The sequence below is a fragment of the Suillus clintonianus genome (genome assembly GCF_016758775.1).
Source record: "Suillus clintonianus strain FC179 chromosome Unknown DEU56scaffold_36, whole genome shotgun sequence".
NCBI lineage: Eukaryota > Fungi > Basidiomycota > Agaricomycetes > Boletales > Suillaceae > Suillus > Suillus clintonianus.
The window spans coordinates 64,395-88,999 of record NW_024539260.1 but is presented as its reverse complement, the minus strand read 5'-3'; the positions used below and the strand labels follow the sequence as shown (position 1 = coordinate 88,999).

Here is a 24,605-nt window from a genome sequence, read left to right as displayed (position 1 = left end):
ATATTTATATTCGACGATAACCTATTCGTGCTCAACAGCATGGTCTAGAGTACATTGTATGATAATTGGCGGCTGTGACCATACCGTAAAGTCTATATACCAGTAAGTGTATTGCTGTCATTTATTTTTATATTCAACGGTAATGATGATTCATGCTCAACGGCATGGTCTAGAGTACATTGTGTGATAACTGTCCCGAAGTGGTGGCTGTGACCGTACCAAAAGTCTATATACCAGTAAGTGTTTATGTCTGTTAACGTACCCTTACTAAGGGCTCTTTGTATCATACCACTCATCTGTCTCGTTCGATGGGACGCCGTCGTAAGTCTTCACCGGACCACCAAGAAGCGTGAAAACAGTCTAAGAAAATACATTATTTGCGGTAAGTGTTTCTCGCATTCTGAACCAGAAGTGGACATAGGGATTTGACATGATATTAGACATGTCGGGTATGAACGATCCAAAGCACAACAGAGATCAAGGCAGGCAAAGGGAGCCAATAAGGTATATTCAAATACTACATCTACTGACATTCAGTACTAATTTGTGCAGGCCACACTAGACGCCTATGAGGCAATGGAAGAAATATGGAGCAGGACTTATACCTGTGGTAGCCGGAACCACAATGGGTGCCAGCCTCGAGTTATCGCTGTTCTTCAAGAAGTAGATGTGCGAGGGTGGAGTGCTGTTAGACCAGCTGTTTTGGAAGGAATATCAGAGGCCCGGGTTTTACTGAAGGACGCGGAAGACCTGGTCACAGCGGTCAAAAGTTTAGATGGTCCATGTACTCCACATCTCCAAACTGAATGTTTCCGTCTTATTTCTACAGCACGTCTCTACCTTGCCGCCGAAGAGGAGATCGTGTCCCTCATGGATGAAGACGAGGGAGCTCTTGATGCCGCACTGCTTAGCAATGGACTAGTATGGCAGTGTATAGAAAAGTAGTGTCACGTGACCAGATAAACAATGTTGAATGCAGTATGTACGTTGTATAGCATGTGCCCACATTATTTTCATTGCCATGGTCAAAAACTCTCGGGTATGAAAGTTGGACAAGTATCGGTGGCAGTTCATGGAGGAGAATCAAGCTGCACACAAGCGACGACACAATGAGGAAACTCAATTGCATGTTCCCGAGGGAAGTGCATATTATGCACATACCTCTGTAGACGTTACGACCAGGAGCCATCCCACCATCAAAACTACATACTTTCAAAATGCCAACACGTCTCCGGCTGTACCCACTAGTTCCTCGATCACAAACCTTGGGAGTTCCGAGACTTTTGATTTCACTTCTTATTTCAATGATGATCAACCATACCTCGATTATCTTGCTGACACCAGCACAGATACCACACCAGTGAAAGCCAAACGGCCACGCACACCGGCGGTGTGTGCTATTTCTATATCTTGATTGCATTTTTTTTTTCATTCGGTGATATTCAGGATGACCCTCAAAAACAATGGCTGCAGGAGCGTGATAATTTTCTCAAGGAATTCATTCGGCTAGAAGGGTGTGGAGATGATGCATGGCACATGCATTGTCACGGGGAGCAGACATGCGTAAACCAGCCGTCTATTTGGTGTACTGATTGTGAAGGATTACAGTTGTACTGTCAGTCTTGTGTCATCTCACTGCACCGCGCAGCGCCTTTGCACCGTGTTGAAGTATGTATTCACATCGCTTTGCGTTCTTTAAAATTGACTATACTATCAGATTTGGACTGGGAAATACTTCCAGCGCAGCAACTTAAGAGACTTAGGGCTACGTGTCCAACTCGGACATCCAACTGGTGTCCGTTGCTGCAATCCCTCTCCTGCTTTCCAGGACGACTTCGTCATCCTTGACATGACCGGTGTCCACAGTATCATGCTAGATTTCTGCAACTGTGAGACAGCGCAAACGCACACTACCCAACTCCTGCGCACTCGCTGGTACCCAGCAACCGTCACAGATCCCCGAACTGCTGCAACATTCCGGGTCCTTGATCACTTCCAAATGTACACTTTTGAGTCGAAAGGATCCGCGTTTGAATATTACCAAGCATTGGCACGTCTAACGGATAATACTAGGAGGTACCTGTTACGACAACGGTCGTAGTCGGACTGGGATGGGTAAGCGAAGGACGACGGTCCTAAGCTATCGTGTCGTGTATCGGTTGAACGTCAATATACCTGGTAGCCTAAGCCGTCAGGTTGTGACAAAACGGAAGGGGAGGTAAGCTTCTAAGGCAGCGGCCGAAGAAGGGTTTCGTGTTCAACGGTTAAGTCTAGACGAGGGATCGGTATCGACTCAAAGACAAACGGTCTAAGAGAAGATGTATCGGACTCAAGGATAGCGATCCAAGAGTATAGAGGGTTCGTGATCAGACTCAAGAGAGTTAACTCAAGAGAATATACAAGTCAAGGTAAAACCCAGTAGAATCAAGTTAAGGAATAATAGTACAGGTGGATCGACTATATATAGGTAAAGATCACAGTGTTCAGGGCAGGTCTGGTAATTGTACAATGGTCAAGAAAGGATATATCGGGTAGGCATGAGCAGGCAGGAGTCCATGCGGTCAGGGATAGGGTTCTGTGGGAACATCAAGGGAAAAGGAAGTAGGGCCACGAGGCAATGGATCAAGGGTCCTGAAGGAAGCATCTAGCTTCTGTCACAGAAGGTCAGGGTTGGCGGGGATCAGGAGTGCGTCAAGCAGCATGGTGAATTGTGAAGAGGTGAAGGTGTGACGTTGTGACGAGGTGAAGGGTCAGAAAAAGATAGGGGCTCCATGTTACTGTAACAGTACCAGACAAAGGTAGGTGCATTGACTATTGAATCATTTTTCACAGCTAACGTGAGTATAAGGACCATTATGAAGCTTTCCTACGGATGAGTCAGCAATTTCGACATATACTATCTCTTAAACGTGCCGGGCGTGGCCATGACCCTGATGGCGCTCTCGGCACAACGGAAGGAGAACTCGCTGTACTGTGCCCGGTGTGGGTGAGGAAATAGGGATGCGAACTCCGGAGAGTCACAAGAATATCTACCTCGAGAGGCGAGCTAGTAGAATCGTCCCTTAGGGGATGCTACTGAGTCAATCTCTCTAAATGATGAGAGGGATCAAGAGAAAGGCTCAAGTCGGAAAGTGCGCGAAGGCGCGCGGGAACGCGTGAGGCTGATGTGATGAACGCGCGGAACGCGCGAGTCGTGCGGAAGGGTCGGAACGCACACGGTACGTGCGCGATAGGAGAAGAGTTGCAGAGGATAGTAGGAACTCCCTTTGGATGAGGAACGAGACTTCACAAGACAAAGAAGAAGATAGACAAAGACTGCAATGATATTAGCGCTCTAAGCGCGACTAGACAGAAAACTGATAGTGAGTCCCGGTAAGGGAAAAGTAAGTAAGTCCGAAATGTTCTGAGTCTTCTAGATATGTAGGTCGCTATGCGCGCTCTCAGGGTAATGAAACATAAGGGAAGCGGATAAGTATGTAACACTATGTAAAAGACCCTGGATGTGGTCAGAGACGGAGATGACAGTGAGAGTACGCACCAACGGTACCGGACAGACAGGACAGGACATGGGAGGGTATGCCGAGGATAGCGCCGGTCTGCGGAAGGGCGCGGAAGGTCGCGTGCGTCGCAGAAGAGCGCGGAAGGTCGTGTGTGTTGCGCGCGACTCTATTGGACTGCGCATACATGAGGATAGTGATGAGGTCGATGTATATATCAGGGGATACGAGCCTGTAGGGATATTACTCCCTACACCGGCTTGTCCGCAACCTGGAAAAAACTTGCCTTTGGGTTGGGAGACCATTGAGGCCCAACACAAGTAAGTTTTTCTTTTTTTCATTGGGATATTTATGCTCAAGGAATGTAGATGGCTTTATGCTTTATTTCTGGCAATGGACACTAACTTTCACTTATGCCGCTGCAATAAGTCCTCTGAGCAGGCAGACCCTAGCCTTAGCCAAGGCTGGGCTTATTTCATAGAACAAAGTGGATTCAAAGATGTTCTTGACACTTATGCCAGCCAGGTACAAGAGGTGAGGTTGATATATGGTTTAGTGTATCATTCGCTGATATCGTGTTTAGAAAAGTTCTTGTGCCAGTCACAATGCCATTAATCTTGCCGACACCAAGAATTCACGGGGACTGGCTGCCACAGGCGTCGGCGCCATCGTTTGTGCTCGTCATAACCTCACATGTCCGTCCTCAGTTGGAGATCTCCAAAAAGGAGAAAGGTACGCATCTCTGATATCTTTGATGTCATCTAATCACACAGGACTTAGATATGTGAATATGGATTTCCTGTTCTTCTCGACATTGCAACACTCTGGCAAGGTTCTCGTTCTCAATATCTCATATGATATTGCATGTCAATGGAGTAAGCATTTGTGGGAGCGGATGTCACGCTATCCGTCCCAGATCCATTTTTCGGGCGACTCGAAAATTTTAACATTCCTCATTCCCAAATTTCATCTGCCGGCGCATATTGCAGCATGTCAAACTTCGTATTCTCTTAACCTTATCAAAGGCATGGCACGGACTGACAGTGAAGCCATTGAACGTGGATGGTCAAACATGAATCCTATCGCTACCAGCACACGTGAAATGGGTCCAGGGTCAAGACACGACATCTTGGATGACCACTTCGGCGACTGGAATTGGCGTAAAGTGTCCAACTTGGGTATGTATTACACTTAGATTGTGCCTTCGTCTCTGACAGTTTAATAGGTCCTTCACTGCTCAAAAAACTCAAGGAGGCAATTCCAGAATGTTATCAGCATGCTGTAGATCTTCGGGACTTCGAGGAAGCTATCCCGTCTTCGAGTCTTAGTGCCTGGCGGAAGTTGGTAGAAGATTGGGAGGGTGATCGTTCAAAGCCGAACCCGTTCGAGATTAAAGTGTCAGGTATGTTTTCGCTTGTATGATATTTGCAATCTTTGACATGTACACTACAGTTGTCACCCAGGCATCTGTCAGACTCGAGCTCTCTCAGCTTGAAGCCCAGCAGCTAAGACAAGGGATTGATGCCTCCCTCCACCCAGATGTCTCCCCTAGCATATTAATAGTTGTTGGGATCGACCTAGAGGCTTTACAGTATGTCTGTCTTTCGCACTGACAACAAGCTGGTCTTAACAAGTTGCTTTACCTCTCAGACATCGACTCACAACGGACACTGCGAACATTGGAATCCATGCCACTGATAATCAACTGTCTGCTATGCAACAACGCATCAATGCACTGCGCCGTCGGATTGAAAAGTGGATCCAAATCCAAATGCTATATATCCCCAGTGTTGCCAGACTTCGAGCATACACCTCTGATACTGAGGATACCACCCTTGAGGAGCCTGTTCACGCCATCAAACTGTGGATGCCATCTGCAGTGGTGAAAGCGGGGCATGTCTTGCGATGTGAATCTGTGTAACATCGAGTGGAAGTTACGCTGTGCCCAGGCGCATGATGGTCTCCAGGACCTCCGGCAACACCTACGACTCAAACACCATCTCACTGGGTTCAAGAAGAACTGGTTAACTGGCCAACGAGCGCACACGAGATCCCGTGCCGTCATTGATACTGTCCAGGCGAAAATAGACGCTGTGTTACAGTAACATGACGCCCCTATCTTTTTCTGACCCTTCACCTCGTCACAATGTCACACCTTCACCTCTTCACGATTCACCATGCTGCTTAACGCACTTCCTGATCCCCGCCGACCCTGACCTTCTGTGACAGAAGCTAGACACTTCCATTTGAACCCTTGATCTATGGCCTCATGGCCTGACTTCCTTTTTCCTTGATGTTCCCACAGAACCCTATCCCTGACCGCATGGACTTCTGCCTGCTCTTGCCTTCCTGATATATCCTTCTTGATCTTTGTACAATTACCAGACCTGCCCTGAACATTAAGATCCCTACCTATATATAGTCGATCCACTTGTACTATTATTCCTTAACTTGATTCTACTGGGTTTTACCTTGACTTGTATATTCTCTTGAGTTAACTCTCTTGAGTCTGATCACGAAACCTCTATACTCTTGGATCGCTATCCTTGAGTCCGATACATCTTCTCTTAGACCGTTTGTCTTTGAGTCGATACCGATCCCTCGTCTAGACTTAACCGTTGAACACGAAACCCTTCTTCGGCTCTTGCCTTAGAAGCTTACCTCCCCTTCCGTTCTGTCACAACCTGACGGCTTAGGCTACCAGGTATATTCATGTTCAACCGATACACGACACGATAGCTTAGGACCGTCGTCCTTCGCTTACCCATCCCAGTCCGACTACGACCGTTGTCGTAACACGCTGCTGCAACAAAGTATTGCATGGCATGGAGGGCACTTGATGACTTAGCCGATGCACTCCTTTGCCTTGATTTGGAAATTGAATTCCCAAAGCTCGAAGATGAGCATATTCGTCGTATGACTGAGGCACAGGCAGGAGGTTTGGTGTCAGAAGGTCGAAGATTCGTAGCCGTGTCTTGGATTTGGACGCAGCGCCATGGAGCGGGTGAGGAAGAACTTTCTGAAGGTGAGAGTTGCTATGTATTTGATGTAGTTTGTTCTAATCGGAAACAGCAATGCGCGTTGAGTGGTGCAAGGCACGAGCTTGTGCCAACAGGTGGGCAGAGGAGGTCGAACTTGTGCAGGAGGAGATGCGACGTGTATTAGCATTCTTTGAGTGGAATGCAGGTTGGTGGGAAGAACGCGCAACCTCCAGGATATATGATGGAGCAATGGAGCACGAGGGAGCAGTTGCATATGCCTTGCGACAGGCTAAGATCCGCCGGTCCATGCGGAACGACTGTCTTTTCCTGTGGGATGTGGTTCCCAGCCTTCTCTCTGTTCAAACCACTACAGAACGAGCACCTGTACCTGCCACGACTACTGCATAGCAAACCAGAGGCTATTTGTTTGTTTTTTGGCGCTTTTTTCTCATTTTCCTGCATTTCATCCTGCCATGCATCCCTTGTTACTAGACTACTACGTGCAATACATCGTCTTTCATTGTGATTACAGACGAGTGACCACACTAACCGCACGCCTACACCCACTATGATATTTTTGCCATCTCTCTCTTTATTATGCCTATTTGGGATATGTCGCGAGCGGGAGTACGAGCGGGAGTATGCAGTGGTTCGAACTTCGAACTGATTTGATTCAAATCATAGAAGGAAGGATTCAGAAGGTACCTAGTGAATTTGATGGTCCGGGGTTGGCACATAAAAATAGCAGTGCGGGGAAGGGATCTAAGATTACTATCATTGTTATACTACTTATTTGGTCAATATATACCTATTAGAACTGTCCGAAGAAGCACACTATAGCTCCCAAGGTGTGTATGGATACAAGGAAAGGCTCCCAAGGTGTATATGCATACAGGGAGGTGTTGTGTTACAGTAACATGGCACCCCTATCTTTTTCTGACCCTTTCACCTCTTCACCCTGTCACGATGTCACACCTTCACCTCTTCACGATTCACCATGATGCTTGACGCACTTCCTGATCCCCGCCGACCCTGACCTTCTGTGACAGAAGCTAGACGCTTCCATTTTGACCCTTGATCTATGACCTCATGGCCTCACTTCCATTTCCCTTGATGTTCCTACGGAACCCTGACCCTGACCTCATGGACTCCTGCCTACTCCTGCCTACCCGATATATCCTTCTTGACTCTTGTACGATTACCAGACCTGCCCTGAACACTGTGATCTTTACCTATATATAATCGATCCACCTGTACTATTATTCCTTAACTTGATTCTACTGGGTTTTACCTTGACTTGTATATTCTCTTGAGTTAACTCTCTTGAGTCTGATCACGAACCCGCTATACTCTTGGATCGCTATCCTTGAGTCGATACCTCTTTTCTCTTAGACTGTTTGTCTTTGAGTCGATACCGATCCCTCGTCTAGACTTAACCGTTGAACACGAAACCCTTCTTCGGCTCTTGCCTTAGAAGCTTACCTCCCCTTCCGTTCTGTCACAACCTGACGGCTTAGGCTACCAGGTATATTCATGTTCAACCGATACACGACGATAGCTTAGGACCGTCGTCCTTTGCTTACCTATCCCAGTCCGACTACGACCGTTGTCGTAACACGTTGTAGATAGCTGGTGAGTATGGATACATACCCTTCTACAGTGGCCAGGGGTGTATTAATACCCCTGCCAGGGTGTGGTGCCTTTTCTGCCTTTATTCGCAATCCACTGTCATTACCATGCCCCGCAGAACGGACAACCCCAATCTTGCAATCACTCCCAATTTCCAATCACCTGAATACGCTGAAGCGCGCGCTCAACTCACTTATGAAGCAGTCGATGACCAACAAGCAGCAACAATCCTAGCCAACCTCTGGCGCATCCAAAACGAAGTAGACAAATGCCACTGGGCGGTACGACTTGAGAACGAGGCCCAGGAAGCAGAGGCAGAGCGCAGAGAAGCAGCTGAAGAAGAGGCCCAACGCTTATTGACGCAGAAAGCTGAGCAAGAAGCTGCCATCCAAGAAGAACGCAAGAAGAATAAAGCCAAATACGCTCCAATCAAGGACGTAGAAGTCCCATCCGACCCCATCATTCTTCCCTGCCAATACGCCGTTAGGAAAATGAAGTCTGGCGAGTACTGTGAACTTTTCTACTTCACTAACAATGGGCTTGAAGAAGCATCGCGATCCACCTTCACAGCCGATGAAGACGCCCTTGTCATGATGCCAACGTCAGACGGCCTACACAAGTGGATCCCCGCCAGCGCAGCTAGAGACCCCAAAGTGCAAGTTATCAAGGACGAAAATCTCACCTGGGAACAGTTCAACAAGTCGGCACCCCGCATGATCACTCTCATGAAGGAGAACGACTGGCCGGACGACCAAATCAACATGCACATCTCCTTCTGGTCTGCCCTGCAGAACCACAGATGGCGCCATGACTTTGACACCCACAAACAACGTGCCCTATTACTGTACCAAGCGCAGCAACGCAGACGCTGGCACCTAGCCGCAGGTAGTTCCAACAGTTGGAGCCTAGCAAAGATCAACCAGGACCTACTCCTCGAAGCTTGAGAGACAATCTTCAATCAATTCAGAACGCAGCAATTGTTAGTTCAGGTGCGTTCTCCTCATTACAAACTAATTAAAATTGCGCTAACATTCAAATTGATCAATTTCCTCTTCATCACACCATCTTTCGTGTTCTGTTTGGCATTGCGTCCAACGAATGGTTTCCCACCGGCGGACATCATGATCCGCCACCCAACCAACTCCATGGTCTTACCCTCCCCCACTCATTCTTGGACAACGCGCTCCAAACTTCACCACGGCCATCGCTGCCATGGTCGTTACCTTATACACCTCCACACACTGTTCGGCCACCACGTGCCATGCTCCCAGTCCCGCACCTTAGCGGCCCCAGGGCACAGTAGAACACCGCAGCAGCACATGCGCTCTTCCAGCTCTCAGAAGTGTTCCCCCCTACCTCACCAGACGAGAAGCCACATAAGAAACCTAAGACATTTCGGGACCCCAACGCCCCCCTTCCCTGCTGCTCTGTCTGTCTCGGACGCAACCCCCACCGTACCATCGACTGTGCAGCAGCTCTCACGTGGGACAGTAAACACAATACCATCGCCGAGCGCATACACAAAGCGCTCTGGACCAAAGATGGCAGACAGCTGTGTACTGCCTGGCAATGAGAAGAGGGATGCAACAACCGCAAGCACGACTCTCGACACACCTGTTCAGGGTGCGGCGCAGTCACCCATGGCGCTCAACACTGCCCTAGAGCACAGAAAGCTTAACCCCATCACGCCCTACAAGGCTGAAGCCTGGGAAAGAGAACTGCATCATTTCCACCTCACCGCACGCTTCACCAAAATATCAGACGGCCTCCGCTTCAGTTTCAAATTAAATTTTCCTACTTTAATATCTATGCAAATTCCTCCTAACAAACAATCTATATCCACTTACAAAGAACAATTTGAATCAAGCATACAGAAAGCACATACTGCAGTCACTTACCCTTGATAAAAACAGACAGCTGAGGTTGAAAATTCCCTGTTCCAAACAGGCCAGCGGACGTGGGCCCATAAAGTATAGTTCTGTTAAATACAGGTGGGCCCACATCAAGTATTTACCTGATATAATCAGTGGGCCCATGATATGTGGTGTAGTAAATAAGTGTAGACATTTCTATTGACTTTGGTAGATAGTGTGTGGTAGGTAGTGTATGAAATATGTGCCTGATACCAACAGGTGGGCCCATCACAAGTGTCTCTGATGCCAATGGGTGGGCCGGTCAAAGTGTGTCTCTGATACCAACGGGTGGGCCAGTCAAATTGCGAGACTAATAGTGGACCCATAGTAGTGCAATAGATAACAGGCAGTATATGATGGTACCTGATACAAACAGGTGGGCCGAGTGGCCTTCGGATCTCATATGGCCAGATGGGCCAAGATAGTCGGTCAATAGGTACCTGATACAAAACAGGTGGGCCGAGTGGCCGACAGATGTAGTATATAGACATGGGCCGGTGGTCATGCAACCGCTTCCATCATGTACATTCCAGGACCACCTCGGTAAAAAGATGATCGGTCAAATATGACGCGTGGTTTAAATACCATACGTCACACAACATCGACCGAGTCCTTGAATATTAGTCTATATGTCGCCGGTCTTACATGGAGCGCCGACCGATGAGCAATTGGTTATATCAACATCAAATGATGGCCGAGATAAGTGTGGTTTCATGTCCTAATAAAGTCGGTCAGACATCGCCAACCCAAATGGTTCAAATAATATCGGTCAACATGGAGCACCAACCGATGACGAAGTGTTTATACCGACTAATGACAACCAACCGGTCGCATGAAGTAAGTCGGTGAAATATTGCTGTCACACCAACTGCAAAGTCTGATCAAGTACAATTGTGCCCACAAACAGGCGGTACTGTTGACACTTATATCACATATAAAATTCCACACCAAAGTCATTCAATTTCATTGTGATATATACAGGTGTCATACGCCGACCGAATCATAATCTATAGTACAAGTATGTAGTCCACTGAATGAGCGATTCAAATGTAAGGTACAAAGTAATCTATTTAGACAGTGGGAGCGGCAGAAGCAGGTGGCGCAGAAGAAGGCGGCGACAAATCAAAATGAGGTTGATCCGCAACAGGAGCGGATGAAGGACCGGCAACTGCTGAAATTGAGGCAGCATGGCCGGATGTGAAAGTCTGGCCCTGTGGGTCAGGCCAACCGGAAGGGCGAGATGCCGAGGGAGCGACTGAAGGACCATACACGCCGTTGAGAAACTGCATGCCCAATGCTTGGACCTGTGTGGTGGCCACGGTACCGCCGAGATTACTGATCGGCGGTGCAGGAAATGATGGATTAGTGGCAACATGTGCCTGCCGAAGTTTTTCGACCATGTTGATCGGGCCATCTGTGGATGACACATTGAGGACAACCTGTTGCTGCACCTCAGAAAGCTCCGCGCGCATTGAGGAAATGCGCATCTCAAATTCTTTCTCCATGGCTTCCAGCCTGGCAGCGAAAATCTGGTCGCCGAGGTTCATGGCATTGACCTGAGCGGAAAGGGCAAGTACACGTTCATGCACAGAGATGATGGTGAGTGGTACAGATGCCGATGAGAGGGAAAGGGGGCTGGCGACAGGAGTGGGGGTGGGAATACGCAAGGGCATGTTGTCCGAGGTGGGCTCAATCCAATGGTCAGGAGGGAAGTCGTTTGCCGACGCGACTGGGGGGTCGACCGACATCTTGATGTTGACATCGGCAGCGACATCAGCAGCGGCATCGGCATTGATGTCACCAGCTTTATCGCCAGCAACAGACTCATCTAGAAACAAGGTCAAAGATTTTCTGATGAAGAAAAAATAATTACTTACCGATAGCATACTCTTCCGACTCCAAGATTGGAGTTGCAACGCGAGCATGAGACGTTGCTCTGGTTTTTCTTGAGGGCACCTTGGACTTCGCGTGTTTTGAGGGGAGCTGCTGAGGCTTTGGAGTTGGATTGGGAGTGACCGACTCCGGTCGCTCGCACCGCACCTTCATGCCGTGGCACTTGACACAGGATTTGATGATGTTCCCTGTCCTGCCGGTAGCGACAAGGCATGGATGGGGAAAATAGGTTTCAAATCGAAGAGGGATGGAGAGGTCGTACAATGCCCCCAGGGCCATCTGAGGCTGGGAGAAATAGGGTTCGAATGGAAGAGGGATGGAGGGGTCATACAATGCCCCCGGGGCCATCTGAGGCTGGGGGAAATAGGGTTCGAATGGAGGAGGGATGGAGGGATCGTACAATTGTTCTGGGACCATCTGAGACTGGGGAAAATGCGCTTCGAATGATGGAACGGCTGCAGACCCCATCATATCTGGCATGAGGGGTGGCAGTCTATATGGTGCCACACCAGCATCGAACACTGTGGTCTCCATTCCGTACGCTGTGGGAGCTGGCCCAAGTGGAGCGTACTGAGATGGATCGGCATACATGTCGAAAGGAACGAGTTCGGCATGTTGGAGTTGTGGTTGAGGCTCATCATCTTGGGACGGGCCTGGGATGGAACTTTGGTTCATTTGGGTTGCGTAGTGGTCCATAGTTAATGATAGAATGCTTGAGATATATATTGTTGATGGCGCCAGGCCTTATACTGTGGCAGATGAGTGACAGAAGGTGGAGGAAGTGTACAAGAGTAACTCACTGTGCACAAGTTATATGGCAGATGTTTGCAAGGAAAGTGCGATGGATGTTGAAGAGAAGTAGAGGGACGCAGGTTGCAGTATTTAAGCTGTTGGAATGTATGTCACGCTTTGGTGTTTGGTGGACGTTCCAAAGCGTCTCCGACATATCACTTCCTTTTTCATATGATTGTCCACACCTTTTGCCCATACTAAGCGACATAGTGAGCACAGCCTGGTGTCATACAAAGGAATGCTTCCACCGACCAGATTTGACAATGGCACAACACGCCCGGATAATCCCCCATGAGGCTGTGGGGATGAGTGATTAGGGTGATTGTCGTGAAGAGTAGAATAAGGTATTGGTGAACAAACATTGAACACGATGCGCTGGATCTCAATATTCAGATTCCTTTGCCCTTTGGTTGAGCATGTTCTTCGTGTATACGGACATGATTTTTTTTATATGCTGCTGGGTATTGATTGCTTCCAAAAATTGTATACACGAAATCTAATCGACAGGATTTATCAATATAAACATATTGAACAAGGGATTGCGTGCTTATTGACACCACCGAATGATATGCCCGTCCAACCACCAATAGAAGGGTGCGTCTCTCCAATGCGTCCAACTTGCATCGCGTCTCCCAATGGCCAAGAGTAGGTCCACGCATAGTAGAATGCGATCTCCACGCCTCTCTTCTCTATCACATGACACTTGTTCATCGTGTTCTTGAATGAGCACCCTGCGTAATAGTCTGGCGCATGATCTCCGTCTGCGTGAAGCGGAACATGTCAGATCACGATAAGGGACCATGCAAACGAAGGTCAAGGAAAGAGCCGTACCATCAAGTCAAGCGCGACGGGTAACTTGACCTCGTGAATTGCCTCGCAGATGTAGTGTCATGTGAGATCGCTGTGCACCTGCGGGATGTTGGTCAGTGCTGGTCCTCGACTTGAGATTCGAGTTGACTTGGACTAAATTTGTGTAGGTCCCTGCCCGCCGTATGCTTGGGCATTCCTACGATGGATCAAAGCGTTATATTTCCAGTGAGACACATCAGGAAATCACGGGTTTACCTTCTCAACCTTAAATCACTTAATTTATGAAACAAGGTGTGAAAGTTCGCTAATTACAACTTTTTTCACTTATTCTTTGGACGCGGAAAGTGGGCACCATTAAATTAAGTCGAAGGACTGAAATAAGCAAAATAAGAAACAAAGTGCAAGTGTCTGCCATTCACGCTATCTTAAGTGACAGCGGACTGAAATAAGTAAAATAAGAAACAAAGTGCAAGTGTCCGCCATTCACGCTAAGGTTGGGGCTCCGAAAAGTCGAATGAGGGTGTGGTAGTGTTTGATTGAATGTTGTCGAGGGAGTGAAAAGGTCAGAATTGTCCCAGAAGACTTGAAGATTTTGCGGTAGTGATGGAATCGAACGACCGCGTCATCGATCTCTTTGAGAGTTGTCTCCGTGATGACGTTCCGACGGACAAGGTGGCAGAATTTGAGGAGAGCACGGAATGTGCGAACGATCTCTGTCGGGACATAGCCTTCAATTGCCGGTACATATACCTGAGTGATGTTAGTCAAAAGTCCGAGTCCAATGGGAGGAATGTCAAAGTACCTTCATAAGCGCTTTTGAGTCGTCCCCGGTCCACTGTTTGAAGTTGCGCCCTTGAGGAAATCTGCGCAATCCCGAAAACGCCGGAGCTGCTGCGATTCTGTTTGCAATACTAGTAAGCCAGGTTCTCGGTTAATGTAATGATTGGCGCACCTTCGATCAATGTCGTCGAGCATGATATCAGCTCGTGCTTGTCCATGCATCCGCACAAGGTATTTTTCAACCCATGCGACAAGGTGATCTTTGAAGGCACCCTTTATGATCTGGTGGAGGAGATCTGGGGCAATGAGCTCATGTATGTCGGCTCGCGGAAAGTCGTTTGTAAACGGCTATATGAGCGCGTTAATTCTGATCAAAAACAATACTCGAAGACTTACCACAAGTTGAGCGACAATTCCATACTCGAACCATAACATCCCATGGTCACACTCTTCAATTAGCGTGTCGGTATGAAATCTTGAGCGCAGGAGATTGTCGTTGTCGAGGGTCTTGTTATTCGAAGTACATCTATCATATATTTAGTAATGAGGAAGCGACAAATACAAATACTCACTTTGCACACCAAAATCGGACTATACACGCGAGCAAAACTTGTTCTTCATAGTCTGCAATGTAAGGGCCAAGTCCGTAGATAACGCGATGATAATGGCCATCGCCAAAGCGTACGACTTCGGGCTTGGTCATTGCGGGCTTCAGGTTCTTCAGAATGAATGAAAGGGAGGAATGAAATAGTTGTCGATGGAATTTGCGGAATATCGCAGTCTTTGCGTGCTGTTTAGTCGCTTCGTGTAGTGAGGTCAATGAAGATATGCGATTGGAGAGGAACTTACTCTTCGGCATTGCTAGAAATCCAACAACGGCGACTGCATTGCGGTGAGCGCGACATACATTATTGCGGACATTTCCTATGGATGCATATAGTGGATAATAATCGTTCTGCCCGGTTGCAACCGACACCGTGGTTTTGTCGCTGCCAAGGATGACAGGAATGAATGTCGAGCCATGTGTGTCTGGATCCTCAGCAATTTGATCCTGTATAGATGTGAATTAAATTAACTAGCATGACAAGGAAGGTGACAACTTACTGCGTGATTCCACGCCCAGTCGCCAGACATGAAGTCTTGCCACTGGTGCTCGTCTGTCTCTGTTGCAAATTCGCGGTAAGGTCGAAGATCAATTTCTGCGGCGTAGTCAGGGTTGGCGAGCATGTTTCGAACGATGTCGTGAGGTTCACGAAACCAGACATCATAGCTGTCTGTCATCCAGGGTGCAGGGCCGTCATCTGGATGCTCTCCCGTATATTTGATGGAGAACGACTGCCATTTGACATCGCCCAAAGGCGTGTTGTCAATCGTCTTGTAAACATCGCGATGGTCTGCGAATAATACTTCTGATGTGTCAGCGCCGGCTCGGATTAGCGATGCCGCCCACATATCCAGAAGGTGGTCAATCTGTGTTGCGGGTGTCTGATTCTTGGAGAAAATATAGTCAGCAAGCTCGAATTCTAACCGATCACGGTAGGGAGTCCAATCATTGGGTGATTTTTCTGTAAGTGGTGGGGGTGGAGCTCCTGGAGGAAGGAAATTCCCTTCAGGATCACATGTGCGACCTTTGAAAATTGAGCAATTGGATATTAAAGAAAATGTGAAAAGGAAAGGAAAGGAAATGTACCGGTTAAGTGGGGGTGGAAGTTTCTATACAAGTGGTCGCCAGCACCAAAGAACTCAGCAGGTAAATCCTCTTCACCGGCGGTACCATTGTGTTCGATGGGATGTCCATCAAAGATAGGTGAAGGGGATCGACTGCGTTGAGACGGGTCTGGGTAAAATGGTGAAGGGGAACGGCCAGGCTGAGACGGGTCTGGGTGTGATGGTGCAGTGTTGAGGACTGGATGTACTGCGTTCGTATGCTGAGTGAATCCAGACTTGTTCTTGAACCAGCAGGTTGCATCCTGATTTGGTGCAGGGAATGCGAAGGGCACTGAAATCTTGTCTAAGGTGCGACATGGTGAATATGGTGGCCACAAAAATAACGGCGAGAAATAGAGTGGTTTTGAGTGTGCGCATGCATGCGCAATTGGCCAATATGTGCCAGGGACGAGGAAAAAGGCTTGAATTGTGTGTAAGCATGGCAGCGCCATCTGTCTGAGTTTAGAAAAGATCGTGGGGCACTTACCAAAGTGTTGACTTTTCTCGATCCCTCTTCGGTGCTCACAACCTCAGTCATCTTGCTGTTACTGCTTTCCCGTCTGCTATGGTCTCTACTCGTCCTAAAAACGCAACTCAGCACCCTGGTGATGTCGTCAAGCAAGCTACAAGGAAGCGACGTACGGCAAAGCAAATTGCTGCAGATAATGAGCGGGCAAGAGAAGCACAGGAAGCACAGGAATTAGCCGCCAAAAACGGCATTGATCGTGTTGGAGCGATAGAAGCATCGATGGAGATAGAGCAGGCAGCAGCAGTAGCAAAGGTGACGCCTGTAAAGCCTCGTCCAAGGCCAGCTAAAAAGCAGCAGCTGCGCTACCAAAGATGCCCCTTCAAACAGTCACAGTGCATTAGGGATTGATACCAGTGTCCAGTCTAAAGATGAGCGTACCTTGCAAGGTCTCACTGACGATGATATGGATGTAGGAGGTGATTATGGGGATGAGGTTGAGATGGCTGAGCCAAAGCCAAAGAAGAAGAAGAAAGTCAGCCTTTTGTTACGCGAGGCTGTCAGTGCTGCGAGGTTGAAGAAGCAGAATGAGGATCGATCTGATATCGATCTGATTGATGCGCCTCAGCCTGGGAGACCTGTTGATGGCAAGGCACACGGCCTTGACAAGAAAGGAAACAATGTCGAGTCAGTGACTTTCTGTCTCACACCATCATGCTAATACTCACAGAGTCAACACTTTACTTTCTAAACTTGACCTCAAAATTCAGAGGCAAGAAATTCAGCTTGTCAGGGAAGATCAATAATTGGCGCGATCAAGTGGAACCTGATTCGAAGGGGAAATCCTCAAAGGCATCCTCAGTTCGGAGTGGGACAAGCATACCCTGCTCAACGACAGATTCAGTATTTAGCCGTGTAACGTCAACAACTACTTTCTCGCAGGCAACAGAACCCCCACCTACTCCAACCAAGACTTCAAAGTCCCAGGCCGACCATACACTTAAGGCCACCTACTCTGACGACGGCGACCTTGATGAGAGTGATTCTGACTCGGAAGAGCGTGCAGCTGCCATTGCAGAAAAAGGACAAGGCAAAGCTGCTATGACGGTAAGTTGCAGTGGACCCCTGGGGCCCTGACGAATGGCGTACTTACCATCTATTCCAGACCGTTATCGAAATCGAGAGTGGCACTGATACCGACGTGTATGTGACAGTTCCTAGCACGGGATCGAAGGGGAAAAACAAAGCCGTCACTCGCGCAAAGGTAAGTCCAATCAGCTATTTATGATTGACAAGATGTGTACTTACTATGTATATAGGTTATCGTTCCAGGAACGCCCCAGGAATCTGACACCGATGACAACGTCTTGGATATGCCACTGGCCGGCACTCCCTTCGCTGATTTGCCTTACGACAGGCAAGTAGAGATCAGTTAGCTATGCCTTAGAGCAAGGTGCACCTCGTGCTGGCAAGAGGAAACTTGACCTTGGACCTGAAGACAACTCGAACGATTACGAGGATGGAGATGGAGATGACGTCATGGAGTTTGAAGATGACACCATGCAGCTCGACAGTGAGATTGAAGGCAGCACCCAACCTATTGCCAAAGAGGCGAATAAAGTAGTCCGCACCACTTCAGCGGTAAGCCACTCTTTTTTGGCAACATTTGTTCTAACAATGTCACCACAGACAAACACGACGGCTGTCGAGAAACCGATTGCACCGCTGCCAGCCAAGAAGGTTAAATTAGAGCCGGCTTCTAAAGCCTCCACAAAGGTACCACGCCCAGCCAAGAAGGTCAAATCAGAACCGGCGTCCAAAGTCGCGATGACCCGGGCACCAGACGTTCCTGAGTCGATGCTGGCAGACATGGCGACCAAGCCAGCACCAGGTAGTACCCAGTGGCGAAACACGGACCTTCCACCTCTAATGATGGTGAACAAGTTGTGGCGTAAGCAATTCATTCCGACTGTTCTCCTTTGGGCGGGTAGCCAGCCCAATTTTTGGACGATCGAGGCCGCAGATTTGCTGGCTGCAGGTGCAGGCCATTTTCAACGCGATGTACCCAGACGTGAAGCATCAAATCCAACCCAAGGGCCCCATCATGGGTGTGGTCAGTTTCGTCCTCGTCTATATTTTTATTCGCAATCTTGATAATAAATTCAACCTCTAATAGGTCACCCAGCGTTTGTGCATCTGGCGCAACAATTTTAGTTCAACCGCTGTATCGCTAATCACTAATTTCCTGGTATCATCGAAGGACGACGAGGACGAGGACAGGTGTCGAAGACGAGAACACCGACAACGAGGAGCAGTACATGGTTCAAATGGCGACGTCCCTTCTTGAAGGTTACGCGTTTCTGTTCGCGGACCCCGATACCTGCAAGCCATCTGAAATTTACCGCTCTGTCTTCACACCTCAGGCATCAGTTTTCGGTATCAATAAAGGTCTGTGAGACCGTATTATTATGTTAGGTACAACCCCATCTCTCAGACCCAACCTCCCGGATGTTCTAAAAATAGAACCTACCAAAACTCCCTTCCTTGCTCTGCGGGACCTCCCTGGATCGTCGTGGCGCTTCCTGGATCTTCTGGACCTCTGAAACACCTACATTCATCCTCGTCGACATCCTGTCCGAGCATCTGGGTAGGGTCCATGGCGCACCCGCCAGATTACTTAGTAGACCTTCTGGTTTACTTGCTAAGTCCTTTTCCTCTTGTCTTTTCCCTCTACGCTGCCACCTTCATCATGGCTCCCGCCCGCTCTGCGCGTGGCAATCAGCCAACATCTACAGGGCTAGGGCACCACTATGTTAGCCCCAAGAAAGCTCGAAATGCGAAAAAAAAAACCCAATCCCTTGTTCATATTCCAGGCATTGGTCCTAAACGCGAGCGCCTCCTCGCGCAAATGGCCGCCCTAATGAACCCTCAAGTATTAAATACTGACTCCCCCGGTTCTAGTTCTACGGCTGTTCAATCTGATGCCCCAACGAACATTGATGATGCTGCGACTTATACTTACGATGAGGCCGACTACGACATGACCGACATAGGCCAGCTTGACCAACAAGTACCTTGCTCTACAGCTGTGGTCCACGAGGATACCGGGCGCCGTATCTTGCCAGACAAGATGGCAAACAATCTCTATAGTGCTTGGAAAGTACTTATCCCCACCTTGGTCGATGCTCACCTCAAGTATTCTGCACGAACACACGGGCACCCTCTCACAGAAACCCATCCCATCATATCTGCCTGCGCAAGCCATGCTTGTTCACAACGACATTTCTCCATTGTTTGCCTCTTTTTCGACCGTAAGTAGTTTATTCATTATGTGCCGCTCCAGCTGACAATTGCAGGTTTCAATAACATCGATGTATTGGCCTGCAAATGTTCCACGCTTGCGCAAGTCCTTATTCACCACGGACTTTTCCCTACTGCGCCATCCCAACCACGTATGGCAGTTTCTGTCGATCTCCTTGCATTCTATCGCGCCTTATTCGAGCGCTCATGTGATGCTGTCCACGCTCTCGCCTCTGCTCTCAAGACTCATTATTCCCGCAGAGGTTTTCAAATGACTAATGCAGATGTAAGTTTCGATTTATCGGCCTTTTTCTATCCTAACTCATCACACTATAGGGCCAAGCCATTCAAGAACCATTTCGACGTGGCCTTGGCCAAGCCGTTCAATGGTATGACATATTGCAAATTCAGGTCGAACAACAGACTGAAGCTACGGTACAAATCTGTCGAGATCGGGTGTACGAGGCTCGGAGATCGCAACGTAAAGAGGATGCAAGCATTTTGACCCCCACACCCTCCAAAACCTCCCTACTTCAAGGAAAATGCGCTTCTATTCTCGTGCAGCGTTGCCCAGCATGTTTTGGAGGTGCCCTCTTCGGCAGGCCACTTAGCGATGGCGGAGATATCCACGTTGCAACAGACGGGAACTTCCATCATCGTCATCGCCGATCTGCGGGTGATTGCCCCCACTTCTATGAACCCTCATATTTCCTTCCGAAGGCCCAGGTTGACGAAGTTGGACGGCGGATCGTCTCGAAACGTAAGCGTGCCCCCAAGATTCGCACTCGTGTAGTCCCAGATGAAGCCATCGATCAATGTGAACATTCATACGAAGCCGCAGACGGCAAGAAGCAAAAGGCCGCCATGGATTCTTTTGATGACACGGGCATCATGGCCCTCATTTGCCGTCATGATGTCCCACTCTTATTTGCTAATATCGACTCTCCTGGCGAGCAACAGAAGTACGCGGTAGCGTTGATTGAGCATCTTTTTTCCCTGTTGCCGCAGGAAGCCACTGTCATCACGCTCTACGACGTTGGCTGCGTCCTCTCCCGCTCACTATCTCAGGTAAGCGATTCTTTACTCGATCCCATCTCAATCTGATATATCATTATGTAGTATGATATTCTACCTGATCATGTGACTTCGCGTCTTCGATTTGCGACCACTGCCATGCACGCCTACGGCCATGAGTGGGCATGTCAACTCGAATACAACCCTCGGATGAGCACTGGCCTTGGTCTATCCGACGGCGAGGGTACAGAGAGGCTTTGGTCAAGGTTTGTCAAGTTGATCGGAATTCAACGTTCATCGTCGGTAAGTGGTCAGCAGTATACAGATGATTTTTCATTAACAATAATGCACTACACAGCGACAGAGGCGCCTTTGGTTGATAGACCGACAAGCTGCTGCCATCGGTATGGAAATGCGAGTAGATCTCGGCGACTGGATCAAGCGGCGGCTCAAACGTGGCGTTAATGCTCAGGGCGCAGCGGCCAAAGAAGTGCTGAATAAATGTGGCATCGAAACTGACGACCTCCAGGCCCAGTGGGAGGATCAAAAGAAGTCGCAACTCTCCATTCGTGCCCGTACGTCTGTTTTAGTCGCTCAAAATCATAACTAACATCTCATATCGCGATCTCCAGATGCTCCTGCACGACTGAAGAAGGAGCTCGATGTCGTTCTTGCTCTACAGTCTGATCTAGATGCTTCAGATAGGGCTTTGCAAGCCACGCGCGCTGTGGTAGAGAAGGGTTCAGCTACCGAGGAAACACTAGACGCTCTAGACAGCCTCGACCGCAGCCATGACCGATTGATGAACAAGGTCGAGGTATTGTATTCCTCCCTTAATGTCCATGACAGGTTTCCAGAGTTGCAAGGTGTCGACTTAGATTTTGTCCGAACGCTACTCATGGCCCGCGACCTGAAAATAAATATCCGCAAGCGTGCCATAGGCAGCTTTTTTGAGTGGGATAGGCTTGACCGTGCAGTCGGCGGTGCAAATCAGGCACTCGGTAATGTGTAATACTTCTATGTTGCCGCATTAGAATTCTGACACATTGAACCAGGCACAAAGCTTCATCAGCACACACGCAAAGCCATCGCGAAGCGCCAGCCTGCTTTGATGACTGCGATTCGCAAATTTAATTCATACTGCGAGCGTCTCGAGAAGCTCTACGACCCGTCTTGGGGTGTCCCTCTCCCTGCTGCTCTGCCTACCAAACTCGCTGACCTTCGAAATGATCAGACGTTGATGGAGGATGTATGGATCACTCCATCCGTAGGAGATGTCCCCCGTTGGATGGAAGATGCTGACGTCAGAGATGGTATACAAGCGTTGCTCAAATGAGAGCGATGCCACGAAGAACAGCGCCGTCTTGGACTCGAGGCAGATAACCTTTGTCGGTGGTTCGGAGATGAGCTGGCTGCCTTGGAACTTGCCCTACGCTCTCCCGCAAGTAAGTAATTCTATATACTAGTATATTTATGATCGGCGCTAATCCTAGAAGACTACACATTCACATTCCCCTTGCAGCAACGTCGGGATCATATCCTTCAGCTGCAAACTAAATGGGTTACCCCACTTGCGTCTTCTGTCCGCTTCGACAGCAATGCCACAGCGGCAGTCAATCTTGCAATCACACTTTGTGGGAGCAAGGGACCATCAGAGGATGTCATCTACAGGCTAGTACCGACCACGTTGGCACTCGCTGATCCATCTCCCGAGGATGACACTGATGAATATAATGCACCTGCATTTGAAGAAGCCATTGAAGAAGCGGCGCTCGTGGACATTTTCCCCGAAGGCACCGTTACTGACGACGAAGATGACGAAGGCGTGGAACAACCTGAATTCACGATTAGCTGGGAACTGCCAGAGGTATGTTCCCATCTCTCAAGTGACCCACACTCATCAAATGTCATAGAATCTTCGTACAGATCCTTTCAAAGTTCCTCGCCCAGAAGAAAATATCATTGTACCAGCCTCGGGCCCTCCCCCGACTCGGGTGCGACCTGCCCAAGATGGTTTTCCTCTCCAAGTATTTGACTCAAGGGATCAGTCCTTCCTGGCACAGCCTACTGCTCGCCTGAATGATACGTGTATCAATGGCTGCGCCGCACTGCTATACTCTGAGATACGGATGAACTCACGTGCCCGGCCTTGTGCTATTCTATCCACGCACGATCTCCCTCGTATCCGGTACAATGCGTCGGATGAGATACTGTGGCGAAATACTTCGTGGACGTCCTTTTGGGACAAAGACATTTGGGTCTTACCTGTTCATCGCCCCTCACCGGTCGGACACTGGGTGTTTTGTGCAATTTATATTCAAACTAAAGAACTTCACCTGTTCGACAGCCTGGCTGAGCGACAGCCGTGGAAAACCGACGTGAAGGTCAGTAATGATTTCGGCTATCCTCTGTTGAACTAACAATGATCCGAAAACAGGACATTATGAATCTTATTGCACGTCTATCATCCATCGCTCACCAACGGCGTGGCTCGCATAAAATTGATCTTAAAGGCTGGGTAGCCCGTCCACTAATAGTCAATCCTCTGCAAACTAATGGCTACGATTGTGGTCTCTGGGTCCTAGCGGCACTTGCGGCCGTCTTGCGGGGAGCACATAAACCAGGCATGTGCGAGGAGGATATGATCGCCTTCAGACACTATATACGTACACTAGTAGTCAGAATACCTACTCCGTGATATGGAATACATAACTTGTCTACAACTCTCTCGAAGACGTGCGCGGAACTGCTTTGAGTACCTACGTACAGCGACTGTCTTTGGGCTTGGCAGAACCTTGTTGGAGGGAGCTGAAAGTGAGGTGATCTGTGCGATGCAGTCACGATACCAGATATATTGTGGAGAGGAGACACATCAAGCACATTCATCGTATTTTCGCTGATGCTGGTGTAGTTTCAAGGCAAGAAACCCTTCATACATCAAGCCAACCAACTGCTTGATAGTGTGTTTGCTGACCATCGTGTAGTTGAGGAAGCCCGAGGTCAGAATTGTCAAAAAGTCACAAACTGGTCGAATTGACGTTTGAGCGACTCAGAAACACTCACAACTCAATGAAGCAATCTAAGTGTTACCAGTGTTACACAAAGTATGGTAGCTCTGCATGATAAAAGCCTCAAGATATGTATCTCATCTGAACCGGGCTGGTGAGGGCTTCAGTTCTGGCCTGTTCATAGCCATACGTTGTTCCATATGATACTGAAGAGACATGTTTTCAGTTTTGTAGGAGTTTTATACACAACTTGATTGGCTATCACAACCTCTCGGGATGATGCATCCACTAGCCCAACTAGGAGATCAGCGTAAAGGAATCTAGATCGTAACAAGGTACCCTGCAAGCATGTCTCTTCGTCTTCCATGGGCAAAAAAAACTATCAAATGTTTCCCTTTGGGTACAAATTCTTGATTCCTGCGAGGACCAGATAGGACGTTCGTGGTAACTTCTAGAGTACAAAATGGTATACAAGAGACGTTCGTGGTAACTTCTAGAGTACAAAATGGTATACAAGAGACCCCCCTGATTACACAGCTGGACCCAACAAACCTGACATCTAGTTCATCCTCATTGGTAGCGCGAACCGTAGTCACAGTCACCTAAAGCTGGGTGAGCAGCCCGTCGATTTCTTCCTCAGAGCCATTTGAAGTTGCCGTAAGCTGAGTTAGGCAGGTGATCTGTGGAATGAGTGCGCTCATCTCTCCCCTACTGACAGGCAAAGAGGAGCGCTGGGAAGAGGGGCGCTGGGAAGAGGAGCGCTTGGATGTTGCTTTCAACCTCCAGGAGGGAGGGGCAAGGGGTAACTCGACGAA

At 48.6% G+C, this 24,605-nt stretch overlaps 6 protein-coding genes across 6 annotated transcripts; 4 read left to right on the top strand and 2 right to left on the bottom strand.

The window, feature by feature from the left end:
- Positions 1–1,072: 1,072 nt before the first annotated feature.
- DEU56DRAFT_871445 (uncharacterized protein) lies at positions 1,073–6,886 on the top strand (the record flags this gene model as incomplete). The annotated part of the gene is made up of 14 exons (XM_041355698.1): positions 1,073–1,390; positions 1,447–1,668; positions 1,718–2,076; positions 2,878–2,982; positions 3,719–3,817; positions 3,866–4,022; positions 4,081–4,281; positions 4,330–4,675; positions 4,723–4,899; positions 4,950–5,088; positions 5,148–5,394; positions 5,426–5,590; positions 6,312–6,522; positions 6,570–6,886. 14 exons carry the CDS (start codon positions 1,073–1,075, stop codon positions 6,884–6,886), a joined length of 3,063 nt encoding a protein of 1,020 aa, XP_041208355.1.
- Positions 6,887–8,214: 1,328 nt separating this feature from the next.
- DEU56DRAFT_736994 (uncharacterized protein) lies at positions 8,215–9,051 on the top strand (the record flags this gene model as incomplete). The annotated part of the gene is made up of 2 exons (XM_041348555.1): positions 8,215–8,544; positions 8,605–9,051. 2 exons carry the CDS (start codon positions 8,215–8,217, stop codon positions 9,049–9,051), a joined length of 777 nt encoding a protein of 258 aa, XP_041208354.1.
- Positions 9,052–11,090: 2,039 nt separating this feature from the next.
- DEU56DRAFT_946307 (uncharacterized protein) lies at positions 11,091–12,609 on the bottom strand (the record flags this gene model as incomplete). Its single annotated transcript, XM_041359040.1, has 2 exons — positions 11,091–11,848; positions 11,898–12,609. The coding sequence occupies 2 exons, from the start codon at positions 12,607–12,609 to the stop codon at positions 11,091–11,093; spliced, it is 1,470 nt and encodes a 489-aa protein (XP_041208353.1).
- Positions 12,610–13,998: 1,389 nt separating this feature from the next.
- Positions 13,999–15,924, bottom strand: DEU56DRAFT_736982 (uncharacterized protein; the record flags this gene model as incomplete). Its single annotated transcript, XM_041348554.1, has 7 exons — positions 13,999–14,265; positions 14,318–14,414; positions 14,468–14,643; positions 14,692–14,821; positions 14,868–15,096; positions 15,145–15,346; positions 15,400–15,924. Coding segments are annotated over 7 exons (1,626 nt in total), but the record flags the coding sequence as incomplete, so codon positions are not given.
- A 643-nt stretch (positions 15,925–16,567) lies between these two features.
- Positions 16,568–18,924, top strand: DEU56DRAFT_912781 (uncharacterized protein; the record flags this gene model as incomplete). Its single annotated transcript, XM_041357444.1, has 9 exons — positions 16,568–16,783; positions 16,893–17,155; positions 17,239–17,575; positions 17,634–17,732; positions 17,788–17,832; positions 17,894–18,109; positions 18,158–18,581; positions 18,645–18,654; positions 18,729–18,924. The coding sequence occupies 9 exons, from the start codon at positions 16,568–16,570 to the stop codon at positions 18,922–18,924; spliced, it is 1,806 nt and encodes a 601-aa protein (XP_041208351.1).
- A 293-nt stretch (positions 18,925–19,217) lies between these two features.
- Positions 19,218–23,480, top strand: DEU56DRAFT_946290 (uncharacterized protein; the record flags this gene model as incomplete). Its single annotated transcript, XM_041359039.1, has 11 exons — positions 19,218–19,779; positions 19,825–20,054; positions 20,105–20,836; positions 20,888–21,085; positions 21,141–21,357; positions 21,415–21,783; positions 21,838–22,085; positions 22,140–22,227; positions 22,276–22,649; positions 22,696–23,166; positions 23,220–23,480. 11 exons carry the CDS (start codon positions 19,218–19,220, stop codon positions 23,478–23,480), a joined length of 3,750 nt encoding a protein of 1,249 aa, XP_041208350.1.
- Positions 23,481–24,605: the final 1,125 nt, after the last annotated feature.